General features: G+C 43.0%; 1 protein-coding gene across 1 annotated transcript in view; it reads left to right on the forward strand.

Moving 5' to 3' along the window:
• LOC134177460 (V-type proton ATPase catalytic subunit A-like) overlaps positions 1 to 22317 on the forward strand; it is a 23643-nt gene continuing 1326 nt past the window's right edge. Inside the window, exons 1-15 of the mRNA XM_062644238.1 lie at positions 1 to 159; positions 228 to 271; positions 343 to 427; positions 8414 to 8479; positions 12164 to 12207; positions 12283 to 12384; positions 13073 to 13210; positions 13298 to 13354; positions 17315 to 17409; positions 17472 to 17634; positions 17968 to 18314; positions 18583 to 18646; positions 19175 to 19318; positions 19378 to 19437; positions 21866 to 21960. Coding sequence (XP_062500222.1) covers positions 87 to 159; positions 228 to 271; positions 343 to 427; positions 8414 to 8479; positions 12164 to 12207; positions 12283 to 12384; positions 13073 to 13210; positions 13298 to 13354; positions 17315 to 17409; positions 17472 to 17634; positions 17968 to 18314; positions 18583 to 18646; positions 19175 to 19318; positions 19378 to 19437; positions 21866 to 21960 — 1577 coding nt within the window. The 5' untranslated portion in view covers positions 1 to 86. The remainder of the gene's footprint in view (positions 160 to 227; positions 272 to 342; positions 428 to 8413; positions 8480 to 12163; positions 12208 to 12282; positions 12385 to 13072; positions 13211 to 13297; positions 13355 to 17314; positions 17410 to 17471; positions 17635 to 17967; positions 18315 to 18582; positions 18647 to 19174; positions 19319 to 19377; positions 19438 to 21865; positions 21961 to 22317) is intronic.

The raw sequence follows: 22317 nt of genomic DNA on the forward strand, positions 1-22317 counted from the left end.
ACTTGCTTGATTTCACCGTCAGCTTCTCGTGACAATCACGCTGCTTACGTGTTCAGTTTTCGTTCATCGTTTTGCTACTTGTTGGAATGGAGCTTTCGAGAGTGCGAGATGCCGAGAAGGAGACAATGTACGGATATGTTTGCGCTGTTTCTGGACCAGGTTACTTATTATCGTCTGTTGCTTTGCGAGATAATTGCTACGGTGATATTCTTGTTTGACATATGCAGTTGCGATCGCAGAAAAGATGAGCGGCGCTGCTATGTACGAGCTGGTGAGTTTTGCGTGAAGTGTCACGTGATGAATTGACACATAAGAAATGGGCGTGGCGATTCGATGTTTCAGGTGCGGGTTGGCTACAGTGAGTTGGTGGGAGAGATCATTCGATTGGAGGGTGATAAGGCAACTATTCAAGTATACGAGGAGACTTGTAAGGAAATGGCATTTTTGTGATAGACAGTGAATGACAGGAGGCATCAATGTAATGTCTAGACTTGTATTTGCCACGTGTCTACTTGCATTGTGGCAGATATCATGTATGCCTGTATTTGTCAAATTTCGACTGCTTTATAACTCTTTGAGCGTTGTCAGCCAAACCAGAAAACTTTGTGATTGGATATTGGTAATCTTTGTTGGGCATATGGATATTTAATGAAATAATTTGCAAGATGCTAAATGAGCACACAAAATAATTTTTGTACTCTTGAACCTTCCTAATCTGGGCAGCATAGGACCCGCCACTGCCCAGATCCCAGGAATGTACAGAAGATAGAATTATGTAAGTTTGTGGTATCCTTGGAATTCCAGACTGTTTTAATGTGAGTGTCTGGTACTGCAGTTCAACTGCTTAGGTTAGTTTAACTGCTAATGTAGACTTAGGAATTTGAAAAATGTTTGAGGCATGTCTCTGTGACTGACATTTGCTTATGTCATCGGTGATTTTGAGCTTTGGTTTGAGGCTGATGCAGGTATGCTTCGTTTTCTTTAAAGCCATATGTACTGATACTGATACGCACTACAGGTGAAGACAGCTATGGAATGTGTGTGTTAAACTTTTTTCATGAGTGCTTACCTTTGGAGCCTCAAGGCCTCTTACGCTGGCAAGGGTGCCTGGATCTCAGAGGTCCAGATTAGGGAGGTTTGAGTGTATAGGCATTGGAATGAGCGGCCACATGCACCTGAGCATATGACTGTGAGCGTCTACAGTTGATTTATTCTGAGGCTATGGAACATCTGTAAGAGACACTTGCATCTTGCGCTATGTGAATTAGAAATGTAAGAACAGTAAGACATGTGTATACCACCTTGCATGGTCAAGGCTTTTGTCAGGATACCACTGAGAAATGCTCTGAAAGTTGATGACAATTTAGATGGATAATAGATTGTTTGCTAAGTGCTATGTTTATACTTTACAGTTGATCTCAAGTGATCTATGTGGCTTTATCAATGACATGTGCATCAACTTATAGACGCTCAAGTGGAAGTATTTGCTAGAAAGGAAACACCTCTGTTGAGGCTCAAGCTGTAGTCCTGTAATACCCATTCACACGAGCACAGCTCCAAACTGAGCCGAGTCAATCCAAGCCAGCCTGGGCTAATGAAGCGAGCCAGCCCTTGTTCACACAATGTTCTGACAAAGCGAGCCAGCTGAGTTTTTTAGTAGGCGTGTCTCTTGGTGCTCACGCTAGATACAGACGTCATCATGGAACAAGCTGTCCGCGCTTACTTCTCGCTGGCACTAGAACAGTCTGCGGAAATATCGAGAAGTACCGAGCATAGACGTCGACGTCATCTTCGTTTTGACAGGCACTACACAACCGAACCGAACCAAACCCGTTCTGGCATGGCAACCTGAGGTGGGCCAACTCAGCACGGTTCAGTTTGGTTCGGCCGGCATTCACACAATGAAGTGAAACCGAGCCAAACTGTGCCGTATCGTGCTGGCACAGTTACAAATGCTTGTGTGAATGGGGTATAAGTGTTGACTATTTTTGTGGCCACAGTGACAAATTGTCTTCGGATGGCAACAAATCAGGAGTTGTTAGTCCCCAGTTGCCAATTCAAGCACTACTAATTAGTAACTGTTTATAACACAGACAAACTTTGCGAGATAATTAAACACTGGGAATATGCTGGGCAGACTTCATATGTGATAGAGGGAACAGTGCTCTTCAAATGGGAATGTAAGGATTTGTGGCTATTGTTGTGGTGTGGCTTGATCAAAACAGTAGCACTAATTAGAGAGTTAGGAAACCAAGTAGATGTAGGCAGTGATTAAAGGGCAGGTCCTTTATGCACATCAATCTGATACAAAAGGTATCAACTGGTAAATCTATTATAAAAGGAGTGAACAAGAGTTTGCAGCTTTGTTTGAAGCAAGGTTTATGAAGGTTTTACATAGCTGTGTAGGAGGAATCAAGACATGCATACAGTATTTTTGCAAAGTCTGTATGCATTGCATATGTGTACATGTACAGTAGTGTAGCATACCTAGGCAAGCAACCACATTATGCTACAGCACCCACATGGATATGTCTGTATCAAAATCAGACAGTTGGTGACCAACTGACCAACTAACGGAGTATCTTTATATATATAGGAGAGCCATCGTGTGTGTGTGTGTGTGTGTGTGTGTGTGTGTGTGTGTGTGTGTGTGTGTGTGTGTGTGTGTGTGTGTGTGTGTGTGTGTGTGTGTGTGTGTGTGTGTGTGTGTGTGTGTGTGTGTGTGTGTGTGTGTGTGTGTGTGTGTGTGTGTGTGTGTGTGTGTGTGTGTGTGTGTGTGTGTGTGTGTGTGTGTGTGTGTGTGTGTGTGTGTGTGTGTGTGTGTGTGTGTGTGTGTGTGTGTGTGTGTGTGTGTGTGTGTGTGTGTGTGTGTGTGTGTGTGTGTGTGTGTGTGTGTGTGTGTGTGTGTGTGTGTGTGTGTGTGTGTGTGTGTGTGTGTGTGTGTGTGTGTGTGTGTGTGTGTGTGTGTGTGTGTGTGTGTGTGTGTGTGTGTGTGTGTGTGTGTGTGTGTGTGTGTGTGTGTGTGTGTGTGTGTGTGTGTGTGTGTGTGTGTGTGTGTGTGTGTGTGTGTGTGTGTGTGTGTGTGTGTGTGTGTGTGTGTGTGTGTGTGTGTGTGTGTGTGTGTGTGTGTGTGTGTGTGTGTGTGTGTGTGTGTGTGTGTGTGTGTGTGTGTGTGTGTGTGTGTGTGTGTGTGTGTGTGTGTGTGTGTGTGTGTGTGTGTGTGTGTGTGTGTGTGTGTGTGTGTGTGTGTGTGTGTGTGTGTGTGTGTGTGTGTGTGTGTGTGTGTGTGTGTGTGTGTGTGTGTGTGTGTGTGTGTGTGTGTGTGTGTGTGTGTGTGTGTGTGTGTGTGTGTGTGTGTGTGTGTGTGTGTGTGTGTGTGTGTGTGTGTGTGTGTGTGTGTGTGTGTGTGTGTGTGTGTGTGTGTGTGTGTGTGTGTGTGTGTGTGTGTGTGTGTGTGTGTGTGTGTGTGTGTGTGTGTGTGTGTGTGTGTGTGTGTGTGTGTGTGTGTGTGTGTGTGTGTGTGTGTGTGTGTGTGTGTGTGTGTGTGTGTGTGTGTGTGTGTGTGTGTGTGTGTGTGTGTGTGTGTGTGTGTGTGTGTGTGTGTGTGTGTGTGTGTGTGTGTGTGTGTGTGTGTGTGTGTGTGTGTGTGTGTGTGTGTGTGTGTGTGTGTGTGTGTGTGTGTGTGTGTGTGTGTGTGTGTGTGTGTGTGTGTGTGTGTGTGTGTGTGTGTGTGTGTGTGTGTGTGTGTGTGTGTGTGTGTGTGTGTGTGTGTGTGTGTGTGTGTGTGTGTGTGTGTGTGTGTGTGTGTGTGTGTGTGTGTGTGTGTGTGTGTGTGTGTGTGTGTGTGTGTGTGTGTGTGTGTGTGTGTGTGTGTGTGTGTCAAGGTGAGTTGGAATACGTTGTGGGATGGAAGCTGCAATTCATACACTGAGGTCTTATATATCTATTAATCATGACAAAGAAGACTTGTGTTGTGTGAAAGTAGACTTCCAGAATGCTTTTAATGAATGTTGTTGTCTGCCTTTTTATCTCGTCTGAAACAAGTATTTCCTGAATTATTTTCATGAGTACAGTGGTCATACCACACAGCTGGAGAGCTTCGTTTTGGAAATGTCCGCATTTTGTCAACTGCTGGTGTGTCCAGCAAGGTGATCCACTAGGTCCTCTACTGTTTTCACCAGTAGTGTCACAATTTCTTGACGATTTTGGGAAAACTCTGGTCCAGGACTTCAACTTTGGTACCTTGATGACGGCACTTTTGTTGGAACACTTGAATCGGTCTTCGAACTACAACAATCTCTTGTTGTCGACGGTCATACGTTTGACCTTCATCTCAACTTGGCTAAGTGTGAGGTATACTGGCCACCAGGTGATCAGTCTTTCCCAGAGTTACCAACGCAAATCAAGCGTCTCACAAGAGGGATTGAGCTGTTAGGTTCTTCGGTGTATGGTGAGGACGATTTTATAAAAGCAACAGTGGCCAGACGCATTGAGAAGGTAATTGAGGCTCCATCACATCTCAGCAATTTAGACCATCCTCACATTGAACTTCAACTGTTACGCAGCTGTCTCAGTGTGTGCAAAATAGACAATCTAGTACGCACAGCTGGTTTGGTTGATGATAAACTCACAAAATTTGATGCATCTCGTAGACATTCTCTTGAATTGGTCACTTGTTCTTCTATCCAAGATTCTTCTTGGATTCAGGTGGCTCTTCCAGTTCGAGATGGAGGTCTTGATCTATATGAAGTGTTGAGCTCATTGGCAGCAGTTTTTGTAGGTAGCTGCAACTCTATTAGACATTTGATGCAGTCATTTTTTGAGTCAGTCTAATATGTCAACATCCACAATGAATCAGGTCCAGTTGGAGTCAGAGTTCAAGATTTTTGGGAAGATAAGCACACGCTTGTCTACTCAAACAATCGGTATCGCCCTCCGTCATGTAATCTCAGAACATCATCACAACGCGACATTAGATCTATTATCAACTCCAATTTAGCCACATCCTTGAAAGAGGTTATTAGTCTTTGGGATAGAGCAAGATTAAACACCATTGCCACTACTCATGCTGGTGCTTGGTTGCAGGCATTACCAAACTCAAGCCTAGGCCTCACCATGTCACCACATGAATTCGTGATTGCAAATACGGATTTTGCTAGGAATCCCTCTATTTCCGTTCCCACCATCGTCATTGAAGTGTGTCTGTGGTCAAGTTCTTGACCCTTTTTAGTTAGCTGCGGTCACGGTCCTCTCGGGATTAAACGCCAAGACGCCCTTTGCGAAGTGATTACCATGCTCTCTTAACGGACAACAAGCATGCAAAATGGGAACGTCATTCTGGCTATGACAGCAGTCGTCCTGGTGATCTATTTCATCCTGATTCTCTTCTGGGTCGCCCCGGCTTCTTTGATGTAACAGTAGCCAACAGCTTGCAGCCTTCATTCATTATTAAAGCTTCCAGCAATGCAGGAGCTGCAGCAGAAGCTGCAGAAGCTTGCAAAGACTTTCATCACACTGACAGAGTTACAGCAGCTGGTGGTATATTTTATCCACTTGCTGTGGTAACTCTTGGTCTCTGGACACCCTACTGTTTCAAGATCCTACACTCTATAGCTTTGAGAATTTCTACAATGAGTCACATGACGTTTTTAAAGTCTTTAAACAACTTATTTCAACAATTGTCTGTGAAATTATGGTCATGTAATGCTAGATTTTGGTTTTACAACATTTGAATTAAGAGATAGAGGATGTACGTAGTCAGGACAGGCTTACTTGAGTTGTTGGGGATGTTGGGGTGGGGAACGTTTGTGTATGTATTATATATATATATATATATATATAGTAGTTAGCATGCAGCGACCTCAGTGGTGTAATGGTAGCACACTCGAGATCTAATACGGAGGTTTAGGTATATATATTTTATTGATATATATATATATATATATATATATATATATATATATATATATATATATATATATATATATATGTACTTTGTGTGTGTATGCATGTGTGTGTGTGTGTGTGTGTGTGTGTGTGTGTGTGTGTGTGTGTGTGTGCGCGCGCGCGTGTGTTAATTCAATATTTTATTCTTTCAAAGCAGACACTCTAAGTTAATCTGCTCAAGAGTGTCCGCTGTAACAAGTTACTCATTTTCACAGATGCAGAAGAACTTGATGCAACAACTCTCAATAAAACTGTGGATGTTAATGCTAGAATGATTTATCAAAGGTTACTAGTAGACACTGTTGAAGTTTTTTGTGGGATCTACCTTCGGATAATAATATGGTTCAGTAATTAGAGGGTTAGAAGGGGAGAAAATGTATTAGATTTTATTCATTGTGGTGAACTTGGTCTCAGAGAAGCTGTTGTCTCCTCTCCTGCAGTCTTTGTTGGGAGCTGTAATTTAACCAGCAGCTTAATTCAGTCCTTCCTTTGTCAAGCCAATCTATCAACTGATTCTCCTGTTGAATGTCAGACACAGCCATTGTTTACTGTGTTCAGTGAAGCTGAAGCACACATGCATCTATGCAACCTGTTACCTGATGGTGTTGGTTGTCCCAGCATGTCCACTTCACAACATGATCTGCGACATGAGATCAACCTTGATTTGCTGTCATCCCTTACACAGAAAGCCAGTCTTAGGAAAAAAGCACGGCTTAACACCATTGCTACGAATCATGCTGGTGCTTGGTTGTGGGCAGTACCGAACCCTCATCTAAGCCTTGCCATGTCACCGCATGAATTTGTATTAGCTGTAAGGCTATGGCTTGGAATTCTTCTCTTTTCTTTTCCTTCTCAGTTCGTGATTTGTGTTTGCAGCCAAGTTCTAGATCCTTTTGGGATCATTTACTAAGTTGTGGTTATGGTCCACTTCAGACGAGACAGCATAACTCGCTCTGTGACATCATCTTTCATGCTCGTTGGACTGAAAACAAGTATGTGAAAGAGAGCAACGATGCTCCAGTTATGATGCCAGTTGCCCAGGTGATATTTTTCACCCTGACTTTTTGGAGGGCCGAGCTGCGTACTTTGACATCACGGTGAGCAATAGTTTGGTGGGAGGAGAGTTTTACCCGCTTGTTGTTGAGGCTTACGGCTTTTGGACTCCTGCAAGTTTCCAAACATTAAAGTTAATTTATCTGCTCAAGAGTGTCCGCTGTAACAAGTTACTCATTGTCACAGACGCAGAAGAACCTGGCGCAACAACTCTCAATAAAACTGTGGATGTTTGATTTATCAAAGGTTACTAGTAGATACAGATGAGGTTTTTTGTGGGATCTACCTTCAGATAGTAATAGTATGGTTCAGTAAATAGAGGGTTAGAAGGGGAGAATATATATATATATATATATATATATATATATATATATATATATATATATATATATATATTGTGTGTGTGTGTGTGTGTGTGTGTGTGTGTGTGTGTGTGTGTGTGTGTGTGTGTGTGTGTGTGTTGTGTTGTGCACAAAGCGTGGATTTAGACAATCCATGGATTTTCAATACAAACCTTGCATACCCAGCCCTAACTCTAACCCTAATCCTACTCTGAACCTTAAAATTGCCCAGAAAAAGGATGTATCCACAGTTTGTCCAAATCGACGCTTTGCGCATGACATACATACCAGGTCATGACTCATCTGACTCTTGCCACTTTGACAGTCCCATTGGACGTTGTCACTTCGAAGACGCGGCTGGCATTGCAGGAACAGTGTATCGAACAGGGCAGGTATTCGACACATGTACAATACAAGGGGAAACGCAGAGAGGCGTATTTTTCAAGACCCCGATATACTAAAGAATATCTTGCCATTTTGACGTCACTCGAAATAAATGACACGCTCTGCGCATACCATCCGAGGTCAGGAGCGCATTTTAAATTTTAGTGGAGATCCGATGTGCCGTTCCAGAGATATTCAAGTAAGTGGATCGGCAAGAAACCACATTGTCTCGAGAGAAGTCCAGAAGACGACGACAGCTTCACTTTTGACGTCTGTCTTTTTGGCGTGCGCAAGCAAATTCGGTGGAGATCTTACTCGCTGTTTTGAAGATCATCTCCTACAGACAGATACACAGACAGACAGACAGACAGCTCTCTTTATATATATATATATATATATATATATATATATATATATATATATATACATATATATATTGTTGATTCTTTATCTCTCTACTCAGGAACTGAGTGCTACTGGATAATGTTTAGATTGATTTACCAGAATCATTGTCACAACTGGGGAGGGTGAATTGGTTGGTAAAGTTTTTGGTGGCTACTAAATTTTTTTGTTACTTGCCAATGGGTAATGGGATAAAAACTGAACTTAGAAAGCTGTTATAGTTTTTCAGAAAACCTTCTTGTTGGCCCTTTTGTTTTTTTGCTGATGTTGGTTCTGTTGTTTTATAGCTGGTGTGAGTGTTGGAGATCCAGTGTTAAGAACAGGAAAACCTTTGTCTGTAGAACTTGGACCAGGTTAGTTTTTGATGGTCAGAGGTCACTAAAGTGTGTGTGTGTGTGTGTGTGTGTGTGTGTGTGTGTGTGTGTGTGTGTGTGTGTGTGTGTGTGTGTGTGTGTGTGTGTGTGTGTGTGTGTGTGTGTGTGTGTGTGTGTGTGTGTGTGTGTGTGTGTGTGTGTGTGTGTGTGTGTGTGTGTGTGTGTGTGTGTGTGTGTGTGTGTGTGTGTGTGTGTGTGTGTGTGTGTGTGTGTGTGTGTGTGTGTGTGTGTGTGTGTGTGTGTGTGTGTGTGTGTGTGTGTGTGTGTGTGTGTGTGTGTGTGTGTGTGTGTGTGTGTGTGTGTGTGTGTGTGTGTGTGTGTGTGTGTGTGTGTGTGTGTGTGTGTGTGTGTGTGTGTGTGTGTGTGTGTGTGTGTGTGTGTGTGTGTGTGTGTGTGTGTGTGTGTGTGTGTGTGTGTGTGTGTGTGTGTGTGTGTGTGTGTGTGTGTGTGTGTGTGTGTGTGTGTGTGTGTGTGTGTGTGTGTGTGTGTGTGTGTGTGTGTGTGTGTGTGTGTGTGTGTGTGTGTGTGTGTGTGTGTGTGTGTGTGTGTGTGTGTGTGTGTGTGTGTGTGTGTGTGTGTGTGTGTGTGTGTGTGTGTGTGTGTGTGTGTGTGTGTGTGTGTGTGTGTGTGTGTGTGTGTGTGTGTGTGTGTGTGTGTGTGTGTGTGTGTGTGTGTGTGTGTGTGTGTGTGTGTGTGTGTGTGTGTGTGTGTGTGTGTGTGTGTGTGTGTGTGTGTGTGTGTGTGTGTGTGTGTGTGTGTGTGTGTGTGTGTGTGTGTGTGTGTGTGTGTGTGTGTGTGTGTGTGTGTGTGTGTGTGTGTGTGTGTGTGTGTGTGTGTGTGTGTGTGTGTGTGTGTGTGTGTGTGTGTGTGTGTGTGTGTGTGTGTGTGTGTGTGTGTGTGTGTGTGTGTGTGTGTGTGTGTGTGTGTGTGTGTGTGTGTGTGTGTGTGTGTGTGTGTGTGTGTGTGTGTGTGTGTGTGTGTGTGTGTGTGTGTGTGTGTGTGTGTGTGTGTGTGTGTGTGTGTGTGTGTGTGTGTGTGTGTGTGTGTGTGTGTGTGTGTGTGTGTGTGTGTGTGTGTGTGTGTGTGTGTGTGTGTGTGTGTGTGTGTGTGTGTGTGTGTGTGTGTGTGTGTGTGTGTGTGTGTGTGTGTGTGTGTGTGTGTGTGTGTGTGTGTGTGTGTGTGTGTGTGTGTGTGTGTGTGTGTGTGTGTGTGTGTGTGTGTGTGTGTGTGTGTGTGTGTGTGTGTGTGTGTGTGTGTGTGTGTGTGTGTGTGTGTGTGTGTGTGTGTGTGTGTGTGTGTGTGTGTGTGTGTGTGTGTGTGTGTGTGTGTGTGTGTGTGTGTGTGTGTGTGTGTGTGTGTGTGTGTGTGTGTGTGTGTGTGTGTGTGTGTGTGTGTGTGTGTGTGTGTGTGTGTGTGTGTGTGTGTGTGTGTGTGTGTGTGTGTGTGTGTGTGTGTGTGTGTGTGTGTGTGTGTGTGTGTGTGTGTGTGTGTGTGTGTGTGTGTGTGTGTGTGTGTGTGTGTGTGTGTGTGTGTGTGTGTGTGTGTGTGTGTGTGTGTGTGTGTGTGTGTGTGTGTGTGTGTGTGTGTGTGTGTGTGTGTGTGTGTGTGTGTGTGTGTGTGTGTGTGTGTGTGTGTGTGTGTGTGTGTGTGTGTGTGTGTGTGTGTGTGTGTGTGTGTGTGTGTGTGTGTGTGTGTGTGTGTGTGTGTGTGTGTGTGTGTGTGTGTGTGTGTGTGTGTGTGTGTGTGTGTGTGTGTGTGTGTGTGTGTGTGTGTGTGTGTGTGTGTGTGTGTGTGTGTGTGTGTGTGTGTGTGTGTGTGTGTGTGTGTGTGTGTGTGTGTGTGTGTGTGTGTGTGTGTGTGTGTGTGTGTGTGTGTGTGTGTGTGTGTGTGTGTGTGTGTGTGTGTGTGTGTGTGTGTGTGTGTGTGTGTGTGTGTGTGTGTGTGTGTGTGTGTGTGTGTGTGTGTGTGTGTGTGTGTGTGTGTGTGTGTGTGTGTGTGTGTGTGTGTGTGTGTGTGTGTGTGTGTGTGTGTGTGTGTGTGTGTGTGTGTGTGTGTGTGTGTGTGTGTGTGTGTGTGTGTGTGTGTGTGTGTGTGTGTGTGTGTGTGTGTGTGTGTGTGTGTGTGTGTGTGTGTGTGTGTGTGTGTGTGTGTGTGTGTGTGTGTGTGTGTGTGTGTGTGTGTGTGTGTGTGTGTGTGTGTGTGTGTGTGTGTGTGTGTGTGTGTGTGTGTGTGTGTGTGTGTGTGTGTGTGTGTGTGTGTGTGTGTGTGTGTGTGTGTGTGTGTGTGTGTGTGTGTGTGTGTGTGTGTGTGTGTGTGTGTGTGTGTGTGTGTGTGTGTGTGTGTGTGTGTGTGTGTGTGTGTGTGTGTGTGTGTGTGTGTGTGTGTGTGTGTGTGTGTGTGTGTGTGTGTGTGTGTGTGTGTGTGTGTGTGTGTGTGTGTGTGTGTGTGTGTGTGTGTGTGTGTGTGTGTGTGTGTGTGTGTGTGTGTGTGTGTGTGTGTGTGTGTGTGTGTGTGTGTGTGTGTGTGTGTGTGTGTGTGTGTGTGTGTGTGTGTGTGTGTGTGTGTGTGTGTGTGTGTGTGTGTGTGTGTGTGTGTGTGTGTGTGTGTGTGTGTGTGTGTGTGTGTGTGTGTGTGTGTGTGTGTGTGTGTGTGTGTGTGTGTGTGTGTGTGTGTGTGTGTGTGTGTGTGTGTGTGTGTGTGTGTGTGTGTGTGTGTGTGTGTGTGTGTGTGTGTGTGTGTGTGTGTGTGTGTGTGTGTGTGTGTGTGTGTGTGTGTGTGTGTGTGTGTGTGTGTGTGTGTGTGTGTGTGTGTGTGTGTGTGTGTGTGTGTGTGTGTGTGTGTGTGTGTGTGTGTGTGTGTGTGTGTGTGTGTGTGTGTGTGTGTGTGTGTGTGTGTGTGTGTGTGTGTGTGTGTGTGTGTGTGTGTGTGTGTGTGTGTGTGTGTGTGTGTGTGTGTGTGTGTGTGTGTGTGTGTGTGTGTGTGTGTGTGTGTGTGTGTGTGTGTGTGTGTGTGTGTGTGTGTGTGTGTGTGTGTGTGTGTGTGTGTGTGTGTGTGTGTGTGTGTGTGTGTGTGTGTGTGTGTGTGTGTGTGTGTGTGTGTGTGTGTGTGTGTGTGTGTGTGTGTGTGTGTGTGTGTGTGTGTGTGTGTGTGTGTGTGTGTGTGTGTGTGTGTGTGTGTGTGTGTGTGTGTGTGTGTGTGTGTGTGTGTGTGTGTGTGTGTGTGTGTGTGTGTGTGTGTGTGTGTGTGTGTGTGTGTGTGTGTGTGTGTGTGTGTGTGTGTGTGTGTGTGTGTGTGTGTGTGTGTGTGTGTGTGTGTGTGTGTGTGTGTGTGTGTGTGTGTGTGTGTGTGTGTGTGTGTGTGTGTGTGTGTGTGTGTGTGTGTGTGTGTGTGTGTGTGTGTGTGTGTGTGTGTGTGTGTGTGTGTGTGTGTGTGTGTGTGTGTGTGTGTGTGTGTGTGTGTGTGTGTGTGTGTGTGTGTGTGTGTGTGTGTGTGTGTGTGTGTGTGTGTGTGTGTGTGTGTGTGTGTGTGTGTGTGTGTGTGTGTGTGTGTGTGTGTGTGTGTGTGTGTGTGTGTGTGTGTGTTTGTGCATACTTACATGTGCATGCATGTGTGGTGCAAAAGTGGAAGTATTTTGTGTTACTTGATACCTTGTATTTATGAAAGGTATAATGGGCAGTATCTTTGATGGAATCCAACGTCCATTAAAGGTAATCTTAATTCATTTGTGTTGTGTTGTTTGTGTTGTTTCTGTTGTAATTAAATGAAATGATGGTCTCTGGCAGGATATTTGTGAAGTGACTGAGAGTATTTACATTCCTCGTGGAGTAAACACAGCCAGTTTGAGCCGAACTCAGCAATGGGAGTTTCAACCTAGTGGCATGAAGGTTGAAAATCTGCTAAAAGTCTGTTGTGCAGTTGCATGTCACACACAGACCCACTCGCAGACTCTCGCCCCCCACACATGCACACACACACACACACACACACACACACACACACACACACACACACACACACACACATTTGCATGCACACACCGTTCCACATACCGTATTTTCTTGAAAGAACACCGTGGTGTTCATTTGTTTCAAAAGGCCGGACCTTGCGGCATTCATTTAAGGGCGGCGTTCTTTCAATGTCATTTCCATGTACAGTACCACACGCACAATCCACACGTGTGCATGGCCCAAGGCTGATCTTTCTTCTTCCTCCCTTTGCTTTTTTTGTGTACCAACATTGTCTTTGAGGCTAATTGTCATTTTTTGCCACTCGAGGTTCATCTATGTACCCTCTAGTCCTTTCTGCTTGCCTGTTCTTGAAGCGTTGCACGTACTGTACTACTTTGAGTTTAGAGGCAGCTTCGTAAGGGAGCTTTTCTTCAGCCGTGCAGTTCGACGATTTAGGTGCGTTAGCATGCACGATCGAGGTATGTGTAATGAATATCAATTACCTGTCTTGTAAGGGCGGCATTCTTTCGAGGAAATACGGTAGATCATGGGTGCACATCATTGCTCTAGCTACTATTACTTTCACATGCAGGCAACACTTAATGTACATACTTGTTATAATTAGGTTGGCAGTCACATTACTGGTGGTGACATATATGGTATATTAAAGGAGAACTCACTTATCACGCATAGGCTCATGTTGCCTCCAAGGATGCATGGCACTGTGACTTATGTTGCTGAGGCTGGAAGCTACACAATTGAGGTATGTGAGTGTGATGGACTGATAATTTTGATTGATCTTAATATGCAAACTGTTATTGATATTGTCTGTTGCTGTGTGATTCAATAGGATGAGGTCTTGGAAATTGAGTTTGATGGTGAGAAGCAGAAGGTCAACATGATGCAAGTGAGACATTGTGTTGGTATTGATTTGGTATTTGGTATTGTATGGAGAATGCTATAATGATTTATTTTTTTATCTTTGATGATTGTTTTAATGTGCACAATAATGGTTGAATAGGATCTCGTGCAGGTTAGAGATTTTGTTGTAATTTGCTGGCTGGAATTTTTTGATTTAAGTGATTTCAGCTATGAACTATAAGAAAAAATGGGACTTTGTAAAGGTAATGTGACTTAGCAAAAAGCATACTCAAAAGGCCTAACTCACTTCTAGTCTGCATTCCTATGTACCTGGATGGGTAGGTGGGTGTGTGGATGTGTGACTATGTCCTGTCACGGTCAGAATGTGCCACACCCCTGGTGCAGTCTGATCACAAAGCAGTATTTGTGTTTAGTTGTACATGGTAACCATAGACAATGGACAAACTGCCAATCACAACTGTCAAAGTTTATGGAAGAGTTTTTTTTGCCAGAACAGGCTAAGTCTGAAATAAACAACAAAACTTACTTGTTTGCTATTGCTGACACAAAATCAATTGCTTTCTTGGCTTATTACAGTTATATGGGAACTGAACATTACATAAGCAGAAGCGACCTGCATGTCTCATATATGTGATAACTCTCCTTACTTTGTTTGATCTTTGATAGATTTTGAAAGTAGCATGCTTAGAAGGCAAATGGCATCTAGATTTGTAAAACTTTGTAATAATTTTATACGTGGTTTTTAGAAGGCTCATGGCTGTGGAAAGGAGGGTGTAAACACAGCTTTAAGTTGTTGCAAAGTATTACAAATTTTCACGTTTTTTGCCTGCTAATTGTAAAATCTATGTAAGCTTATACAAAGTGACTGTTGTTTGACATATCACAAAATCCTTAACGTTACTAAAATAGCTGTAATCATCAAAGTAATGAGAGTTATCACATATGGGACAAAAATTTCGCTCTTGGTTATGCAGTGTTAGGTTCCCCAGAAATGTTGTAAGCCATAAAAATGATTGATTTTACATTAGCGGTTGCAGACAGGTAAGTTCTGCTTTTCATTTCAGATGAGTTGCAGTAATTGAAAACATGAATTACATTGTTGTGGTAAATACTCTTTATGAATGTTTGGTGGATCTGATTGGGAGTTTGTCCATGTACGACCAATCGCAAACACTGTTTGGTGATTGTACTGCACTAAGGGCATGGCACATTCCTCAGTGTGGCAAACTTAGTAGACCAGACATCCACGCATCTACACATGTACATAGTTTGCAGAGTGGAAGTTAGGCAAGCCCTCTACTATTTTGGTACAGTAGTCTAGTCTCTCTTGTGTTCAATCCCTCTGATGTGTGACCACCTCCTATTTATAACAAGTTTTGTCATGCACTTGAGATACATGACCAGTAGAATTCTCACCTCTAGGAGAGACTACTTTTGTTTACAACCAAGTTTGACGTGCTTTTTGGGTGGTTTCAAGCACTGTTTGCTACTTGCTAAGTCATGTGCTTTCTACAAAGTCTCTTCCTTATGGGTCATAGCTGAACCTAGACTAGTGGAGGTTCTCTGCACTGCCTGGAAACACAGATATATATATATATATATATATATATATATATATATATATATATATATATATATTATCCAAAGAACATGTCTGTACAATCTAAAGCCAGTCTATGCAATATCATTTTGGCGTTATATAGCCAGAGTTTCACCGACAGTTGTTCATGTATGTTACTGACTGCCTGGCTGACTGTCAAATTTCTTTTGAAAAATAGACGTGCGATGGTCTTCAATACTTCCAAACTGTGTGGTGACTACAGGCCAAAAGATTCGCACACAGGAGGGTGGAAAATATTCCCAGTTGATGTGACATTGGCTTTATGACGTTGGTCTTTTTCCCTTTCTCCAGCTGCAGCTGCATTTCCCGCACTGTAAGCTGTTTGGGTAACGTATGACGGCTGCATTGTGTTCCTGACTGTTACATCAAAATAGGTGGCACGGCCTTGTTCAAAGTCAGGATGAAAAATATCACCCAGTCTGGCACAAGTATCATTGTCACAGCGTTGTTCCTTACGGCAGTTGCCATTATCCACAAGCAAAGCGTGAAAAAGAACATTGCATAAGGCGTCTTGTCGGCGTGTTTTTATGTTGTTCTGGCCACATCCAAGCAGGTGGTCACCAAATTTATCTAAGATCTGTCCACAGGAACAGCGCTTGGAACCCAAATCTGCCGGGAAACGTGGGATGCCCAACCAAATGTGCAACGATACCACGAACTCTCTATGGGTCATGGCAAGGCCAGTGTTGGGGTTGGAGATTGCTCGCAGCCATGCTCCAGCGTGCTGTGCGGATATCGTGGTAAGTCAGGCACGGTCACGTAAGCTGGTGTTGTCTTTAATTGAGTGCCACATTGTGGAGTCAAGCAAAGACTGAAGTTGGTGTTGACTAGTTGTAAGAACGTCAATATTAGCTGTCGGTAGAAGAGTACAGAAACGATCTTCTACGACTGATCTGCCTTTGAGGCTGAGACCTTGGTCAAGAGATGAGCTTGGGATGATTGTCAGACTGTTGCATTCCAGACAGTAGTTGAAGAACCAGCTCACATGACGAGTTACAGCTTGCAAGGAAAGCTGCCGGTGCTGTTCTTGTTGATTCACGAAAGCACAAACCACCCAATCATACTGGCAAGGTGGCCTGTTTCCAGGAGAGGTCTGGTATTGAGGAATGAATGATGAACTCGAGTGATGACCGTAGACTGACGTCAAATCTGGATAGTTGACTTCCGAGTACATCAGATGGAACTGTTCTGATTAAGTGATTGATTTTGCACAAAGAAAGACAAGAGCGCAAGAGATGAAGTTCCACCTGAGAGTTCCCTAAATCTGACAAAACTTGTTGACATTCCAGAACTCTGTCAACACGTTTGGCCAAAGAATTGTTGACAAACTCTTTTGAACCGCATACGGGTGATCCTAAAAAACTCAGCCCCATCTTTGTTGGCATCAACACGCTGAACGTCGCCTGGGAACTCAAGAAAGGATTGGTCTCCTGAAGGCCAGAACACTTCGCATTTGGCTGTATTTAGCTGCAATTCAAAAGAAGTGCCAGCTGATTGCAACTTCCTCAGGAGGCATGCAACTTCAGGACAGGTTGCAATGAATGAAGTTGTAATGTAGCTGCTTGTGTATACCTATTTCAGCTACAGCAGTCTGACTAATGTGTAAAATGCATGTATACGTAGTTAACTAATGATCCCAGGCATGGTGAGATGTTTCCAAATGTTTCGGCATGTGTCCTCTATATGGCTATGCACAAGCATCATAGTTAGTGTATCGGGCCTTCTCGAATCCTCCATCCATATTTCTGCTCGGCACAACGATTTATATGTCTGGCATATGACATATAAGGCCAATTGGCCTTATTATGTCTATATATTGATCAGTATGTAGAACTTTGTCTTCATGCATAGTTTGTGGCAATAAGCATAGTGGATTTGTTCACACACGCACACACACACACACACACGCACGCACACACACACACACCATTTAGTAGACGATTTAAAGGCTTTGACAACAATGCTAAAGAGACTGAGCAGTGATCATAAAGTACAGTAATAGATAATATATGTTACATTATAATTATCAACTAATCTGCAACTGGTGACTGCTATGAACTTGTGTTGGCTGTTTACTGGCTGCTACCAAATAGATTTTAATATTTGCACCTGTGTGTTTAGTACCTACTTTTACAGCTAGCCAATGTTTATTTATTTATTTATGTATTTATCTATTTATTTATTTACTTGCAATGATAAGACACACAAATGTGTACAAAGACTGGCATCTTCTCAGTCACATCCTATCTATAGCAAATGATAGTAGTAGACATTTTTTGTACTTGGTTCTTTAGAAAAGATATTTTTGCTGTTAACAATGTATGTTTAGCTTGTTGTGAGATGTCAAAAAGGGTTTATTAATAGGTATGGCCAGTTAGGCAGATGCGACCTGTTGCTGATAAGTTGGCTGCAAATCATCCTCTACTGACTGGACAAAGAGTGCTTGATGCTCTTTTCCCGTAAATGCTATTATGAAATTGGAAAGTGTGAGTATATGAAAATGTCAATGTGTCATCTTTAGTTGTGTACAGGGAGGAACTACTGCTATTCCTGGTGCTTTTGGCTGTGGAAAGACTGTTATTTCACAGTCTTTGTCAAAGTATTCCAATTCTGATGTCATCATTTATGTTGGCTGTGGTGAACGGGGCAATGAGATGTCTGAGGTGTTGAGGGACTTTCCAGAGGTAAGAATGGGGTGTGAATTTTCATAGCTTGTTTTGGAACTTTGACACTTGCAGTTTAATTAACAGACGAGCAAAACAGTAGCCAGTTGAATGCTTGCATGGGTGGATATACCCTTATACATAGACAATAGCATACACTAACACAGATGGGGACAGACAGACGACAGAAGCTGAATGATTTACAGGCAGTTTAGTAGACAAATGAACAAGTGACCAGGTGAATGAGTGATCATGCAGGCTACTGCATAAACAGAAAAGAGATTTTATTCTGTAGAGACTGAAGGTGAAACCTGCAGTGACAAATTTATGATGATGATGATGTTGTTGTTGTAGTTGAAAATTCAAATTGGCAACAACGAAGAGTCTATCATGAAGCGTACAGCATTAGTAGCCAACACATCAAACATGCCTGTAGCTGCACGTGAAGCATCCATTTACACTGGCATTACTTTGTCTGAATACTTCAGAGACATGGGGTACAATGTGAGCATGATGGCTGACTCAACTTCACGTTGGGCTGAAGCTCTTCGTGAGATCTCTGGTCGACTTGCTGAGATGCCTGCTGACAGTGGCTATCCAGCTTATCTTGGTGCTCGCTTGGCTTCTTTCTATGAGAGAGCTGGAAAAGTTGTTTGTACTGGCAATCCGAAACGTGAAGGCAGTGTGACTATTGTTGGAGCGTATCTCACTTTGTTACTGTGATATGCTAGGGTTTAGAATAACTGCTTGTCTGTCTCTTTGTTTGTCTGCCTGTCAGTCCGTCGGTCTATCTGTCTGTCTGCCTTTCTGCCTGTCTGTCGGTCTATCTGTCTGTCTGCCTTTCTGTCTGTCTGTCTGTCTGTCTGTCTGCTGTCCAATTGGTTGTTTGTAACCCTGTTTGAGTTTGTCCATATGTCCAATGATAGTTAGTTGATAGTTTCAACAGAAACTGTTCTTGACTCACAATAGTGTATCGCCTCCTGGTGGTGATTTCTCTGATCCAGTCACATCAGCTACTCTTGGAATAGTCCAGGTAATTTTGTTCATATCTATGTATGTTAGTTGTTGCTAGACATAATATAGGTACTGGCATATTTTTTACCTTTAATGACGTCAGAAGTAGTACTGAATGTGAACCGTTATGATTTTCAGTTTAAGAGACGATGCAAATTGGAAAGCTTTATGTGGTCCTGTTGTCCAGTATACATACAATAATTGAAATGTTACATTGTATGTGCAATGTGATCACTCTGGGTCTATTCATTTATTGGATTGCGACAAGTTATTATCATCTGTTTCGGAGGCTCTGTAATTTGCCTCTATACATAGATCGAGCTCTATATATTTAGTACATAAGCCTGTTTCAAGTTACATGATATCATCAAGGGAATGTGTTCAAAGCTTTAGTAGATATAGCAATCAATATCTTAGACCCAAGAGTACAGCTGCAAAAACTTCTTGGTAATTTATCTGTCTGTTTGCGTGCATAGTTGAACTACTGGATTATACTTAGTTTGTGTTGTTGCTATTTTGACATTATGTGTATGTGCTGTTACTGTAGGTATTCTGGGGATTAGACAAGAAGTTAGCACAAAGGAAACATTTTCCTAGTGTCAATTGGCTTAGCAGTTATAGCAAGTACATGCGTGCTCTGGATGACTTTTACGAGCAGAATCACCCTGATTTTGTCAACTACAGGATGAAGGTGAAAGGAATTGGCAATGTAAATTATGTTTGTTTTCCTATTGTGTTATGTGTTTCCAGGTTAAGGAAATTTTGCAGGAGGAGGAAGACTTGTCTGAGATTGTTCAACTTGTTGGCAAGGTTGGTGTTCATAGGAGCATGGAAATATGCTGAATTTGTGTTGGACAAACTGGCTTTGTCCAACTTAGCTCTTGTTTCAGTTGACATAGGAAGACAGTCGTCTTAGTAACATAAATATAAATGCCCAAATGCACATGTCTATGTTGGGTTTTGAACTTGATCCGTCAATTTGTACTGATTGGGTATTCATTTCAAGCATTTGGTAAACGATCAATGCTTGACCCTTACGTCTTCATTCTGTTATAATGAGTAGGGATGGTAGCTATCAGTAAGCTTGTTATAATTTCATGACACCAAATGCATGATTTATACCTAGTTTGCATGAGCACAGTCAAAAACTGAGTTAAGACAGCCGGGTGCCAAACAACCCGGCCTGCCTCCGTTTACATGACACTTGTAGGAAGTGAGTCGTTGGTGTTTTAACTGGCATGTATGCTACTATTTTAGTTGTGTGTGCTGTAGAAATGTTTGCAATTTAGCTAGATTATGTGGTGTTATCGTATACTCTATTACAAAATACTGTGCACGCACTCAACACAACAACTACTAGTCACTCTCCCAGATACTCTATTACTACACCTGTGTACTAGTCTACTTCCACATCTCCCCTTTATTAAGTCTAATCTGTCTGGGGCCGTAATAGCAGTTCCAGTGCAGTCTTGTCTGCATCTTTCTCATGGGTTCCGATGCACCATTGGCCTTATCCAGTGAGGGTTCTGGTACTGGTACAGTGTGTACTGCTTCACTTGACTCCTATTTCTCCTCCCCTCCCCTTTTGGAGTGGATATAACGTGAGACCGTGGTGTGTGTGCCTTCTGAATGACTGTTCCATGCTGTGGTGTTCCACCAGAAGTTACGGGTAACCCACACTTCTGTTTCATCTGGCAAGAATGGTAGTTCATGGACACCCTGTCTCTGATTGTAGTTATTCCTCTGGATTCTTTTGTATTGTGCAGCAGCCTGTCTGAACTTGGAGAGATATGCCAATCAGTTGAAAATGCTCCCCTACCCTCAGGGTAGTTGTTAGAGTTGTGCAGGAGAAAGGTTGAACCAGAGTAGGAGTGTTGCCTTGTATGCCAAAAAGAGCCAGGTACGGCTTCGTGGAACACTGGATGAGCATTTTCACATGATTGAGCTGTTCGTTCGGCTGGCTCATTTCCACGTGGATAGTAAGGACTGCTTGTGACATGCTGAAATCTGTAGTTTGCCATCTGCTTGACTGCCTCATTGACATACTGTGGACTGTTATCACTTCGGAATACTTCTAGTATCCCATGTCTCTCAAAGACATCTTTGAGTATTGATATAATGTGGGCAGATGTTGTTGAATGTAACTTGTTTTCCTCTGGGTGTCTTGAAAAATAATCAACCAAGACCAGGTATTGCTGCTGTTTAATCTCACAAATCTGAGCCTACTACTTGCCATGGGTACTCAGGCAATTTCGTCTGAAGCAGGTGTTCTCTTGGCTGCCTGCTCATCTGTGCGCATGTATGACATTCCACCATACAGAAAATCGTGCTCTTAGTCTACAGTAAGAAATGCCTTGGTGATCTTCATGTAAGCATTGTAGCACTTGTTAACGTAGCTTGCACGGGATAACGATGCGACTTCCAAAAGGTACTGTTTCCTTGTTCACAGAATGTCGGTTTCCGTTGCCCCAAAATGGTACTAGCTGAGGTACTCTAGGTGCTGTTGTTGGCCATCCTAACTTGCAGTAGGTCATGACATCTGTACAAACTTTGTCTTCTTTTTGAGCTCTGCGTTATCCATCCAATTGGCTTTCGGTCGTAAGCAAGGTATTCACGACTACATTCACAAATGCTGTACTTCTGTCTACAGTTCTCCTGATTCTCCATCTTGAGAAGTCACCAGTGACCGTGACAACGCATCTGCAGTGTAAAGATACTTACCCAGAACATGTCCAATTGTATACATATATCTAGCCAACCTGTACGGAACCAGATGATACGAGGTGGTAGGTTGTCGAGGTGCTTTTTGTCAAGTAGAGGGATGAGCGGTTTGTGATCAGACTCAATGTGAATGGTTTGCCAATTAGATATTGAGAAAATTTTTGCAGGCCCATGTAATTGCCAGTGCCTCTGTCTCCACTTGTGTCCACAGTAGAGTTCACAGACCATTTTTGTGCATACCATTTGCAATCTATTTGAAACACATTAGAAGAACTTGGGTTCTACTGGTTGTGTGTAGCAACAGCAACTTCTCTTTGTTTGCAAAGGATTGTTTTAGTGATGAACCATACTGTTGTTTTAATTTTGTTGTTTTTAATATACTTTAAAATCCTTATTGCTAGTCTGGAAAATGATTGTTCGACTTCTTAATTAACCAATCTGTGTAGTAATGGGACAGGCTTGTTTCTCAGTCATGATTCTGCTGACTGCTACCTGGTGTGCAATACTATTTGTGTAGGGCTCTTTAGCTGAATCTGACAAGATAACCTTGGAAGTTGCCAAGTTGATCAAAGATGATTTCTTGCAGCAGAATGGATACTCAGCTTATGACCGGTAAGGCACGTATTATGGGTTTGGGCTTTGCAGGTGTGATTTGTTGTCTTCGGTTCTGTTTTGTCTAAGTAATTGCATTCTGTAAATTGTAGTCTGTTGAGTAACTTCTGATTTGTGAAAAGTTGTCAACAAGACTGCAAACAGTAATATTGTCTTGTCAACAGACTGTTGAAGTTGATGTTATAGATACTCTAGATTTTTGCACTTTTGATCCATTAGGTTGACAGCTTGAAATCTTGTTTACAAAAGTTCAATTTAGGGCAGTGAATCATTTTGCGGAGGATTCCAGTCTAACTGATGCAGTGGATTTTACAATATTGACAAGGATGACAGACTTTGAGTGTTTGACATACATAC

The sequence above is a fragment of the Corticium candelabrum genome, chromosome 3, assembly GCF_963422355.1.
Source record: "Corticium candelabrum chromosome 3, ooCorCand1.1, whole genome shotgun sequence".
NCBI lineage: Eukaryota > Metazoa > Porifera > Homoscleromorpha > Homosclerophorida > Plakinidae > Corticium > Corticium candelabrum.